This window comes from Panthera uncia, chromosome D2 (genome assembly GCF_023721935.1).
Source record: "Panthera uncia isolate 11264 chromosome D2, Puncia_PCG_1.0, whole genome shotgun sequence".
Taxonomy (NCBI): domain Eukaryota; kingdom Metazoa; phylum Chordata; class Mammalia; order Carnivora; family Felidae; genus Panthera; species Panthera uncia.
In genome coordinates this window covers 56,641,977-56,655,662 of record NC_064818.1, presented here as the reverse complement: position 1 = coordinate 56,655,662, position 13,686 = coordinate 56,641,977, and the positions used below count along the sequence as shown (strand labels likewise).

The 13,686-nt window shown below is 41.2% G+C and overlaps 1 protein-coding gene across 2 annotated transcripts in view; it reads left to right on the top strand.

The window, feature by feature from the left end:
• The window catches only part of DNMBP (dynamin binding protein), a 117,602-nt gene that overhangs the window by 44,084 nt on the left and 59,832 nt on the right, over positions 1-13,686 (top strand). For both annotated transcript variants that reach the window (XM_049645564.1, XM_049645565.1), the window contains exon 5: positions 7,351-9,327. In XM_049645564.1, coding sequence (XP_049501521.1) covers positions 7,351-9,327 — 1,977 coding nt within the window. The remainder of the gene's footprint in view (positions 1-7,350; positions 9,328-13,686) is intronic.

Sequence of the window (13,686 nt, the reverse complement as noted above, 5' to 3'; positions counted from 1 at the left end):
TACATATATATATGTATACACATATACATATACATACATATATATATGTATACACACACACATATATATATATATATATATATAATGGAAAATTATGCAGCCATAAGAAAGAATGAGATCATGCCATTTGTGACGACATGGATGGACCTAAAAAGTATTATGCTAAGTAAAATAAATCAGACTGAGAAAGACAAATACTAAGTGAATTCACTCATATGTGGAATCTAAAAAAACAAATGAATAAACAAAAAAGCAAATCAGGCCTATAAATACAGAGGACAAACTGGTGGTTGCCAGAGGGGAGAGGTAGTGGAGGGATGGGCAAGTGAGAGATATAGACTTCCAGCTATGGAATTAAGAAGTCACAGGGATAAAAGGCACAGCATGAGGAATACAGTCAATGGTATTGTAATAACATGTATGGTGACAAATGGTAGCTGTGCTTGTGGTGAGCATGGCATAACATATAAAGCTGTTGAATTACTGTGTTGTACATCTGAAATAATGTAACATTTTGTGTCTACTTTACTCAAATAGAAAAATTATTTTTATTTTTATATTTTAGAGAGCGAGAGTGAGGAGGGGAGAAGGACAGAGAGGGAGGGAGGGAGGGGGGGGGGGGGGAGAGAGAGAGAGAGAGAGAGAGGGAGAGAATGAATTTTTTTTTTTTTTTTTTTTTGCTGCGTAACTTTCTTTTTTTTTTATTTTTTTTTTATTTTTTAATATATGAAATTTACTGTCAAATTGGTTTCCATACAACACCCAGTGCTCATCCCAAAAGGTGCCCTCCTCAATACCCATCACCCACCCTGCCCTCCCTCCCACCCCCCATCAACCCTCAGTTTGTTCTCAGTTTTTAACAGTCTCTTATGCTTTGGCTCAGAGAGAATGAATCTTAAGCAGGCGCCATGCTCAATCCCACGACCCTGGGATCATGACCTGAGCCAAAATCAAGAGTTGGATCCTTAACCGACTGAGCCACCCAGGCCCCCTCAAACAGAAATATTTTTAAACAGAGAAAAACAAGGCTGTCTCTTAAAGGATCAGTGCAGGTGGCCAGGGCCATTTACTGTTTTAAAAATAAACAGAGGGAGAAAAAAAAAGGGAAAACAAAAAACAAAAAAAAAGAGAGTATGAAAAGGACAGTACAGAAAAAGAGGAGAGAAAAAAATTAGTGGGAATGATGAAATATCACTGATAATTGCCTCATATAACACAGAATGCTTATAACCTCATTTTCTAGGCCACCTCCTCACCCTCAAAAAAGACCAATAAAAAATGAAAAAATTCATAATTTTATTTTTTAATTAAATTTTTAATTTTAATTCCAGTATAGTTAACAGTGTTATATTAGTTTCAGGTGTATAACGATTCAACAATTCTATATGTTACTCAGTGCTCTTCATGATAGGTGTACTCTTTTTTTTTTTAATGTTTATTTTTGAGATAGAGAGACCAAGTGTGAGTGGGGGAGGGAGAGGGGGAGAGAGCGAGGGAGACACAGAATCTGAAGCAGGCTTCAGGCTCTGAGCTGTCAGCACAGAGCCCAGTGTGGGGCTTGAACCCACGAACCGTGAGATCATGTATGACCTGAGTCAAAGTCGGTTGCTGAACAGACTGAGCCACCCAGGTGTCCCTATGATAAATGTACTCTTAATCCCCATCACCTATTTCCCCCATTCCCCCCTGCCCCCAGCTCCCCTCTGGTAACCATCACTTAGTTCTCTATAGTTAAAAGTCTGTTTCTTGGGGCGCCTGGGTGGCTCAGTCGGTTAAGTGTCCGACTTTGGCTCAGGTCACGATCTCACGGTCTGTGAGTTCGAGCCCCGCGTCGGGCTCTGTGCTGACAGCTCAGAGCCTGGAGCCCGTTTCGGATTCTGTGTCTTCCTCTCTCTCTGCCCCTCCCCTGCTCATGCTCTGTCTCTCTCTGTCTCAAAAATAAATAAAAACATTAAAAAAAAAAGTCTGTTTCTTAGTTTGTCTCTTTTTTTTTCATTGGCTTGTTTGTTTTGTTTCTTAAATTCCACATATGAGTGAAATCATATGGCATTTGTCTTTCTCTGACTGCCTTATTTCACTTAGGATTGCACTCTCTAGCTCCATCCATGTTTTGTTTTGAGAGAGAGAGAGAGAGAGAGCATGCTCACGAATGGGGAAGGTGCAGAGAGAGGGGGGGACAGAGGACCTGAAGTGGGCTCTGTGCAGATAGCAGAGAGCCTGATGCGAAGCTTGAACCTACAAACTGTGAGATCATGATCTGAGCTGAGGTCAGTTGCTCAACTGATTAAGCCACCCAGATTCCTCTCTGTGTTGTGGCAAATGGCAAGATTTCATTCTTTTTTATGGCTGAATAATATTACATTGTATATGTATGTATATATACACACCACATCTTCTTTATCCATTCATCTATCAATGGACTCTTGGGCTGATTCCGTAATTTGACCATTGTAAATAACGCTGCAATAAACATAGTGGTGCATGTATACCTTTGAATTAGTGTTTTTGTATTTTTTGGGTAAATACCCAGTAGTGTGATTAATGGATTATAGGATCGTTCTATTTTTAACATTTTGGATAAATTTATGTATAAATAACCTGATAAATGTTATAATGCCCAGGCCATAAATTTGTGATGCCGTGTGTGTGACAGATGAGGGTAAGGTTCTCATATGGCTCATATGGAAATCTAAGTAAAACGTGTGGTGAGTCTGCCTAAAGCACATAGTCTCCTGGGCATTGTGATTCAGGCTGGGGGGCAGGGGGACCTAATACTACAGAGTCAGACTACTTACATTTCAGATTCTAAGAAGGCTTGCATTTGTTCTTACCATCTTATTCCTAATGCATTTCTTGTTCGAATTAAAAAATCAACCAGCAAACTTAAGCAGCCTGGCGGCTGGGATTATTTGTGCATGAGTGAAAGGCTCAGGCTGACTCTAAGAGTTACCACCACACTTCCTATTTTTCTGTTTTTGAAATCTGGGCACTCTGTTCCAGCAGTTCCTCATATTGTTGTTTCAGAAGGCTGGAAATGACCACCAGGAAGCCTCTTCCTCAGGACTCACCTGGGATGCCAGTGCAATAGCTGCACGACTCTTTCTGATGAAAATGAGAGACGGTGCAAAAACTCAGTAACAGCTACAAAATAAGGGTGTTGAGCAAAATTAAATCTAACATGCTTTTCGGGGTTTAAACTGTGATTCTTAAAAAAAATTCACCTTTTTGGGGGCACCTGGGTGGCTCAGTCAGTTGAGTGTCCAACTCTTGATTTCGGCTCAGGTCATGATCCCAGGGTTGTGGGCTGGAGCCCCGTGTCAGGCTCCATGTTTGAGTAAGCTTAAGATTCTTTCTTTCTCTCTTTCTCTCTCTCTCTCCCTCTCTCCCTCCTCTCCTGGTGCCCCTCTCCCCCGCTTGCACACACTCTCTCTGTCTCTCAAAAAAAAAAAAAAGATCTTTTTTTATATAAAAGTAGCCAACAGAATGACAGTCTGCCAGGTAATAAAGCTTATTGAAACAGTCACCCGGGTGAAAATAGGAAAAGCAAGCCCTATTATAAGGGTTTCATGGAGATCTGGCAACACAAGGAAAATATTGTAATTCTACAGTTTAGGAAAGCCAGTAGAGTGGGAGTTATGGCATGCCTTTATTCTTCTGATTCACCCAAAAGCCTCTTGTGCCTGGATAGATAGTAGCCATGTCTCCAGTGAGTTTCTTCTGTGGTTCTGATGGATTAGCCTTAGAGGTAGTGGGGGGAAAATCATTTATAAAATTCTCAGGACCCCAAGCTCTAACCAATGGATAGTGAGCCATAAATTAAAGGAATATAGAAATATAGGACCAAGACCCTATATATTTTTTTCAGGAATATCTAAGTAAAACATAAAATCAGTGAAAATGTGTTGGGTGCCTACCACCAAGTACAAAATCTTAACATTGGGTGCTGTGTAGTATGTAAAAATACAAGTGTCAAAATTAGTGATGTAAATGATAATTTCTTTACTAGGCTACAGATGGCCAAAGTGGATATGAGTTTCTAAGGTCTTTTAGAGAAGGATGCTAGGGTTTCAGACAGACAGTCTTGTTTGTATAGGAGCTAATGAAAGTGTCCTTGTGTGGAATAGGGAGATAATATTGTCTGGCTGGGTGGAGGCAGGGAACGGGTTACGACTGGATGTGGGTGCCAGGTTGCACTAAGGTAAAAACATAAGAATAGTCTTTTAGTAGTTTAGTAACTAAATCTTTTTAGAGAGTTTAGAGCAAACTTACTTTTTATACATTTCAGATAATAAGAAATACTTTTAAATTTTATTTTATTGTTTTTTTTTTATTGTAGAGAGAGAGGGACTCATGAGCAGGGGTGAGGGGCAGAGGGAGAGAGAATCTTAAGCAGGCTTCACGCTCAGCCTGACGTGGGACTCGATACCACAACCCTGGGATCATGACCTGAGCAGAAATCAAGGGTCGGACGTTCAACTGACTGAGTCACTAGGTACCCCAAGAACAGGATTTTTAGAGAAGAATCCTATGGGAGTAGTAAGAAGCCTTCATGCCTCACAGGAAAAAATTGAGCGGGGGAGGGGTATGATAAAACTGGTACATTTATCATCTCAGTTTGGCTGGAAGAGACTGGAAAAGATGAAGTCTGGGACAAGGTTTAAGAGAGTGAGATGGCGAGAATTGGACCAGGGCAAGTAGTGAGTGGAAACACTATTTTGAAAGAAGGCATTAAAGGAAGAAAGGAAGGAAGCAGGCTGGAGCCAGTTTCAGAGGGAAGATAGGATTGATTTATTTGGGAGTTGGAGTTGCAGAATCATCATCAAATTGGACAACGAACGCTTGCTCTGGAAAGGCATTGTATCAGACTCAGGAAATACAAAAGAGAAGTGGTACCTGCCATTAAGGAACATGCCATTCACTTGGTGAGAAGATAGGACAGACTTAATTTTTTTTTTTTTTTTCAAATCAAGAGAAGTTGAGTACCCTAAAAGATACCCTAAAGTTGATACCCTAGAAGATAATCTAGTTATAACATATGCTTGACTATAAAATAACTTATGTGACTTTGGTAGGTGTTTGCTGTCCTGGTCTTATTTTACTTGGGCTGGTTGCATCCCTTGATCACCTCTGCTGATGAAAGTAAAATTGACTAGGCATCCAGTAACAGGAAGATTTAAAAAGATTAAAACTGATAATCCACAAAATGAATAATTCATCATCAGATAATTAAGAGTTTGTTTTATAACAATTTATTACAAAACCATAGAGCAGTTCTTTAAGTTGTGGTGAATCCTCTAAGACTGAATTTTAATTTCATTTTTTTCCAGAAACACTGTGCCCCTATCCTTTCTTTACCTCACCTTCTTCGACAGTAAGACAGATAGACACTAACTGTTCAGTTTACATTTTGTGAAGTTAACTGAAACATTGATATTGGAACTATTTTCTTTTTTTTTAATATTTTTTTTTAATTTATTTATTTTTGGGACAGAGAGAGACAGAGCATGAACCGGGGAGGGGCAGAGAGAGAGGGAGACACAGAATCGGAAACAGGCTTCAGGCTCCGAGCCATCAGCCCAGAGCTTGACGCGGGGCTCGAACTCACGGACCGCGAGATCGTGACCTGGCTGAAGTCGGACGCCCAACCGACTGCGCCACCCAGGCGCCCCGATATTGGAACTATTTTCGAAACAAAAGTACCTATTGCTAGAACATGCTTTATTATGATGTATTTTCAGGATGAGAATAGTTCAAAAAGGCCTCTGGAGAATATAAATGAAGAATTTGTTGCCCACACCCTGTACCTCCAACAAAGAAACCATTCCTGAAGACTTGTTTTATTGTTCCATATTTGATATTAAACACGATTTAGCATGAGAGAGTAGATGCATTGGTTCAAAGGATTACAGTGGACATGTGTACACACACATACATATATTTTAAATGTTTTTATTTATTTTTGAGAGAGAGAGAGAAAGAGAGGGAGAGAGAGAAACAGACTGACAGAGCATGACCAGGAGAGGGGCAGAGAGAGAGGGAGACACAGAATCAGAAGCAGGCTCCAGGCTCTGAGCTGTCAGCACAGAGCCTGACACAGCTCGAACCCATAAACTGCGAGATCATGACCTGAGCTGAAATCAGACACTTAACTGACTGAGCCACCCAGGCGCCCATATACATACATATATATATGTATATTTTAATGTTTGTTTATTTTTTGAGAGAGAGAGAGAGTGTGTGCACAAGCAGAAGAGGGGCAGAGAGAGAGAGAGAGAGACACCACACAATACAAAGCAGGCTTCAGGCTCTGAGCTGTCAGCATAGAGCCTGACGCAGGTCTCAAACTCACAAGCTTTGAGATCATGACCTGAGCCAAAGTTGAACACTTAATTGAGCCACCCAGGTGCCCCAGATATGTGTATATGTTTTATCATTTATAAACTAATCCAATGACACAGACTGTAAGAACACTGTTTAAAAGTAGTATTTTTCAACTTTTTGATCCTAGGAGCCCTTTTATACCCTTAACAGTTATTGAGACCCGAGGGAGCTCTTGCTTATGTGGGTTTTTGATATTTGCAATATTAGCTATTAAAACAGAAAATTTAAAAACGTTTATCAATTCATTTTTTAAAACCTATTATATATTAACATAAACAGCATATTTTTAATGAAAAATAGTTTTCCAAACAACAATTTTAATGAGAAGAGTGTCATTCGTTTACATTTTTGCAAATCTCTTTAACATTTGGTTTAATACAAGAAAGCTAGATTCTCATATTTGTATCTACGTTCATTCTCATCGAACTGTGGTTTACTGAAGTATGTGAAGTATATGAAGAAAATATAGTTCTGACTTTACAGACTCCGAAAAGATCTTGGGGCTCCCCCAGGATTCCATGAACCACACATTGAAAACCACTTGTTTGCAGAAATGTGTACTATTTTGTCACTAAATTGTCAAAATTCACTAAATTCACTAAATTATCGAAAGTATTATGCCCTGTGTGGCTCAGTCGGTTAGGTGTCTGACTCTTGATTTCGACTCAGGTCATGATCTCACGGTTCATGAGATCAGGCCCTGTGTCAGACTCTGCTGACAGAGCTGAACCTGCTTGGGAGTCTCCCTGTCCCTCTCTCTGCTTCTCACCCACTTGCATATGTGTTCTTTTCTCTGTCTCTCTCAAAATAAGTAAATAAACATTTTAAAAAAAAAGTATTATGCCCTTAAAACTCCAGATGTGTATTTCCCTGAAACTGACGTTTAAAATGATGAGTTGTACTATTAGTTATGTTAATACTCTTTTGGGGTGATGACTCAGGTCATTATCTTTGCTTCTCTTTCTTTAGGCGATCTAGTGATTCTCGATGGTGCTCCCACTGCCGGCTGGCTGCAGGGCCGAAGCTGCTGGGGCGCGCGGGGCTTCTTCCCGTCCTCGTGTGTCCGGGAGCTCTGCCTGTCCTCACGGAGCCAGCAGTGGCACTCCCAGAGTGCCTTGCTCCAGATTCCTGAGTACTCGATGGGACAAGCCCGGGCGCTGATGGGGCTTTCTGCCCAGCTGGATGAGGAGCTGGACTTCAGAGAAGGGGATGTGATTACCATTACTGGAGTTCCTGAACCAGGCTGGTTTGAGGGGGAATTAGATGGTCGAAGAGGCATTTTTCCAGAAGGTTTTGTAGAGCTTTTGGGGCCCCTGAGGACTGTGGATGAGTTGGTAAGTTCTGGAAATCACGACGATTGCATTGTTAACGGTGAAGAAGACACCCCTACAGGAGAAGAGGAGAGGGAGCCCGAAGAGGATGAGGAGCAGCCAGGGACCTACGGAATTGCCCTCTACAGATTCCAAGCCCTGGAGCCAAATGAGTTGGATTTTGAGGTAGGTGATAAAATCCGAATTCTGGGGACGCTGGAAGATGGCTGGCTGGAAGGATCACTGAAGGGCAGGACAGGCATCTTTCCTTACCGATTTGTAAAGCTCTTTCCTAAAACAAGAGCAGAGGAGACCATGGATGTGCCAGAGGAAAGCAGCCCTGCTGAGATCCCTGACACTTCTCTGGATTGTTCTGAGAACTCCATAGTAGTGGAGGGAAGAAGACACGAAACTCTCGAATATAAAGCAGAGAAGTCCAACTGTGTTATTTCTGAAACATCTGCTTCTCCCCTGGAGCATCTGACTTCTGAGTATGAAGTAAACAAAAATTCTCATCAGGACGAGGGCACCTCAGGAGGGCCCCTGAGAAGCCCGGGCCTGGGGCACGAACAGCCTCTTGCCAAAGACTGTTTTGCAAAGGATCCTTCAGAGACTATCAATGGGGTTTCCTCTCAACCTCAGGCACCTTTTCGTCCCAGACTGCAGAAAAACCAGTATTATTCTCCAGTGGGAGGGAGCCCCCTAAGCTCAGAGCAGTATCCTGACCCTGTTCCCTTCGAAGCAAGGACTAAAGACTACTCCAGCCTACCTCCCAGAGGAATGCACTCCCCACCAAAAACCCTTCAGAAGCCAGTGCGACCTCCTCACAGTGGCTCTAGTCTTTTTGCCCCTAGGGTAGTCAGACCCAGCCAGTTGAGCCCTCAGCTCCAGGGCATGGTAAGATGTATTAAAAAGCCCCACACGCTCAAAGAAAATGCCTCTGGCTTTTGTTCTGGATCAGAGGTGAAGCCTGGTCTGCAAGATAAAGGGTTCGCAGTGGAAGCAATGACGCTTGTGCAGGGAGAAGGCAGCACTGACCTGGATTCTAAGTTGACACAACAGCTGATAGAGTTTGAGAAGAGCTTGTCAGGACCCGGCACAGAACCAGATAAAATTTTGCGCCACTTTTCAATCCTGGACTTTAACTCCGAGAGGGACATTGTCCGAGGTTCCTCAAAGCTACTCAGCCAGCAGGAGCTGCCTGAGAGGAGAAAAGCCCTAAGGCCACCGCCACCGCGGCCCTCTGTTCCAGCGTCCACTTCTCCCCAGAGCCTGAAACCTGAACCTCCGTTGGCAGTGCGACCCTCTCGCCCAGCTCCCCTGCCTCCCCCGGCACAGCACAGAATGATATCCCCCAGGCTCCTAACCTGTCCCCATCCTAGCTGTGAGACCCCAGAAAAGGAGGGCCCTGAGAATATGGAACAGACTCCAGACCAAACTTCCCCGTGTCCGTTAGTACTGGTGAGGATTCAGGAAATGGAACAGGACTTGGATATGTGTAGCGGGGCTCAAGAAGAGCTAAACGTGACGGTGGAGGAGAAGCAAGATGAGTCATTAAGGGCAGAGACCCTTGAGGACCTTGATTTCTACGAGAGCAACATTGAAAGTCTGAATATGGAACTCCAGCAACTTAGAGGTGAGTGGTGAGGAAACAAAATGTACTCGCTTCTTGACATCCACAAGTCCGCGTTAACAGCCTCCCTGTGGTTTTTAAGGGAGATGTTACCGTCTTCGACAAAGAATGATTTGCTGTTTCGTTACCTAATTTCACATCACAATTCCACTGCTCTGTCTTGGTATATCCTATGACCACTCACTGTAGCTTCCTGAGTTCACTTGATGCCCAGATAAAGAAGCTCAAACCTCATTGATGTTCATGCCTCCTGTTCTGGTGTGGTATGCATAGCAGTCAGGCAGCTGGAAAGTCCCTTAACCAGGCTGTAGTGAGGACTAACGACTCCTAGGCTAAGATTCATGAAAAACTGCATCTTATATCTTTGTGGTTTATGGACTGGGTTTCAATAGTAACCATAAGTCCTAACATTTATTAACTTGTCCGTAATAAGGACTGGTTACCATTTGCTTGCACAAATAATCTTCACAGCCACCCTAAAGGCACTGGGATAATTCATACGGCTGCTTTATCGATGAGAAAGGTAAGATTTGCAGAGATTAAGTAGCTTACCAAGGGAACTGGGAGCTCTTGTTTTTAACTACTGCAGTTCACTGCTTCCCACCTTGCACATTCAAATATTCAAATTCTGTCCCTTAATTTGGGGGTGACCAGCCTCGGGGACTCCATTTGTATTCACCAGACTTATGGGAGAAATAAATTATAAAGGAGAAAGAGAAAGAAAGTGAGGCACCAGCATTAGTCTAGGGCTCGTGGAGAACACGGCTGTGTCACTTAGGGCAGGCGTGCCAGAGAGCTCCGAACCCACGTGTCCTCAGGAAGGAAAATAATACAAAGTAATGTGTGGATGTAGGAATTGCAGGATACTGATTGAACTCCCAGCAGGAGAATGGTGGTCCGGAGAGGCTGGCTCGAGAAGGCAGGCCAAGTACACACGCTCACCTGCCCCTCTACAAGCGACTGGAAAAATAAGTTCCAACAAGAAAGAGTATTATGGGAAGGCCAGAAGTGGAGTCATCTTCTGAGAGATGGACAGCAGATGGTATTAAGGAGAGGAAACTTCTATCTAAACTATGCTCGGGAGAGGACCGCTATGCGAGCGCATTCAGGTCTGAGGGGACTGCAGCCTCGGAGGCGGGGCAGGGCCGGGGGGTGTCCTGGAGCAGATTTGCTGTGAAGGATCAGGGAAGAACTAGGGCACTTGGGCTGAACAGGGGCGGCAGCAACAGTTACCCTCAAGGGGACTCGTGAGGATGAGCTCTTAGGCATGTCCTCAAGAAGGTGATCACTTAGGGGCACCTGGCTGGCTCAGTAGGTAGAGCATGCAATTCTTGGTCTTGGGGTCAGGGGTTTGAGCCCCACTTTGGGCATAGAGTTTACTTAAAATAATAAAGGGGACATTAAGAAAAAAAGTGATCATTTAATATGAGTACCTGAAGTCCTGGGGGGATTGCCAGATACCTTGATGATTTCAGTGTGCCTGAAAAAGAGTTATAAGGGAATCTCAGTGCTGCATCCCTAAAGCAATAGCAAGTTCCAGGATCTTCCACCCCCTTCCAACTTGTAAGTTTTGAGATACACCTGTAAACTCTTCTTGCATTAGATATACGGGTGGCAGAACAAAAGTGTCTCAAATTTCAGGTAGTGGGAATTTCTCAATAATGAGGCTTTTTAGGAGGGCTTGGCTGGCTCAGTGGGTCATGCAACTTTTGATCTTGGGGTTGTGAATTCGAGTCCCATGTTGAGTGCAGAGATTACTAAAAAGACATTTTTTTTAAGTAACACTTTTTAGAATTAATTGTGTTCCACAGAAATGCTATGTCTTCTGTGCTTAGGGATCCCATGCAGTGTTTTTAAATGGATGTATAGATTAATGGACTGGTACTAAGTGATGAAATGGCCTTCTTTTCTTCAACTGACCTTCTTTTTTAGGACTAATTTAATAATTTAGCCAGTGTTCTTACCGTGCTTTTTTTTTTTTTAAGTGCTAAAAGTTTAATAATGTGATAGATCTACAGTGGGTGTGTACAGTCTTAATTAAAAAGATTTTTCTTCATTTGAATCTATCGACAGCATAGGCTATATTAATGTTAATTTTTTTCAATAAGTATTATTTATGTCTATTGCTAATGTGATGAAATTATTCCTTGCAGTCACTAACAGTACCTCATAAGGTCGTCGTTTTCTATTTTCATAAAAATGATATTCAGTAATATAGTCAGTACAGTGAAAAAGAAGGAAATCATCAGTTTGAGCACTAGGCTTTACTCTTCCAATGCTCTTGATACAGCATTCATCTAATTCTGATTGATATTATATTTAGTTGATTATATGCCTCCCAATGTGAATTTTAAACCTACTGAGAAGATATACTTTGTCTTAGTGTATCATTTCCCACACACTTGCCAGAGTATTCTGCAGGTGGTAGAGACCCATTAAATACTTGATAAATTGGATATAGTTTAACTGAATGAAATTAAGTTGAAGTTGCGTGTCTACTTCCCAGAGTTTTCATACATCTCCTACCTCTGTTTGTTACTTTGAACTTGGACCACTGTGGCTCTGGGGACTGTTGGAACAGAGATGCCAGTCCCCTTATCAGACACAGTTCATGGGTAGCAAAATAGTCCAGTGCTGTGTCAGACCCAAGGTAAGGTTCTTTGTTGTAGCTAGCTACACCTCCTTCTTAAGACTCTGGAATTATGGTGACATGAGGATTCATTTTGTAGAAGAAGCTCTATTTTTTTTTTTTCAAATCTGAAATGTCATCTTTTATAGTTTTCTATTTCCTGCAGGTAGCTTTCAGCTTGTTTTTTATTTTCTTTACATACGGTAAACATAACTTTAGTATTAGAGTCTGCATATGATGATTCCAAGATATTATGTGTTAGTGGGGTTATTTTTGATGTCGCCTATTCCTCATTCATGTGGTCTAGACTCCTTATGTGTCTGATTATCTTTTACTGTGTGCTGCTCATAGTTTTTGCAAAACGTTAAGACCTACAATGAAGGCACCTTATTCCAGAGAGGATTTGCATTTGTTTCTATCAGTTTTTTTGTGATCTGCTAATGTTCCCAAATTCCCAAAGGATAGTAATCCTTGGGATTCAAGAAAAAGAAACTGGAATCTCTGTTAATTCCTAAACTATAAATTATTCTGAATTTTAAACTATTTATTTACATGTTCTTAAATAATAATAGTAATACCATAATCATCTACAATCAAAAAATTTTCTTTGTTAGGCTTATATTAAAAGTTTCAGAGATTATAATTTTCCTGTCTTATGCTAATACTAAAAGAGATTATTATATTATCATGGCACACACACATATACATATATAAGAAATGTGTGTGTGTATATATATATATATATACATATATATATGTGTATATGTGTGTATATATATATACACACACACATTTCTTATATATATATATATATATATACACACACACACACATATATATATATACATACATACATACATATATATAAATGCATGGTTTGTAATGAACCAAATATTATGACAAGATTATGTATTTCTATTTTTTAAGATGTTTATTTTTTGAGAGAGCGCAAGTGGGGCAAGGGCAGAGAGAGGGGGTAGAGGATCCAAAGTGGACTTTGCACTGACAGCACTGAGCCCCATGTGGGGCTTGAACTCAACGAACCACGAGATCATGACCTGAGCCAAAGTCCAACTCTCAATTGAGCCACCCAGGTGCCCCAACAAGATTATATATTTTGATAACATGTAAAAGTGTTCTCTACCTGATAATAGACTTTTTAAAGACTTTAAAGACTTTCTTACTTTTTAATTTAAAATAATTTTAGATCAGGGGCACCTGGGTGGCTCAGTCAGTTAAGCAGCCAACTTCAGCTCAGGTCATGATGTGTTTATGGGTTCAAGCCCTGTGTCAGGCTCTGTGCTGACAGCTCAGAGCCTGGAGCCTGCTTCGGATTCTGTGTTTCCCTCTCTCTCTGCCCCTCCCCGCTCACAATCTCTCTCTCTCTCTCTCTCAAAAATAAACATTAAAAAAATAAAATAATTTTAGATCTATAGGAAAGTTGCAAAAAATTAAAGTTCTCATATACCCTTCACTCAGCTTCCCCTTAACCTTCACATCTTACATAACTATAGAATATTTATCAAAGTCAGAAAATTAACATGACAATAGGCAATTGAAAACATTAGAAGAGAACATTAACATAAAATAAATTGTAAATAAAAATAATTTCAAAACTGTAAAGTAATACCACAAGTAATTAGTATTTAAAAGTTATTCTTAAAACAAGATTGTAAATACACAAAGCTTTATTTGCCCTGATCCTATTGATCATTGTTTTGTTAATATTCCAG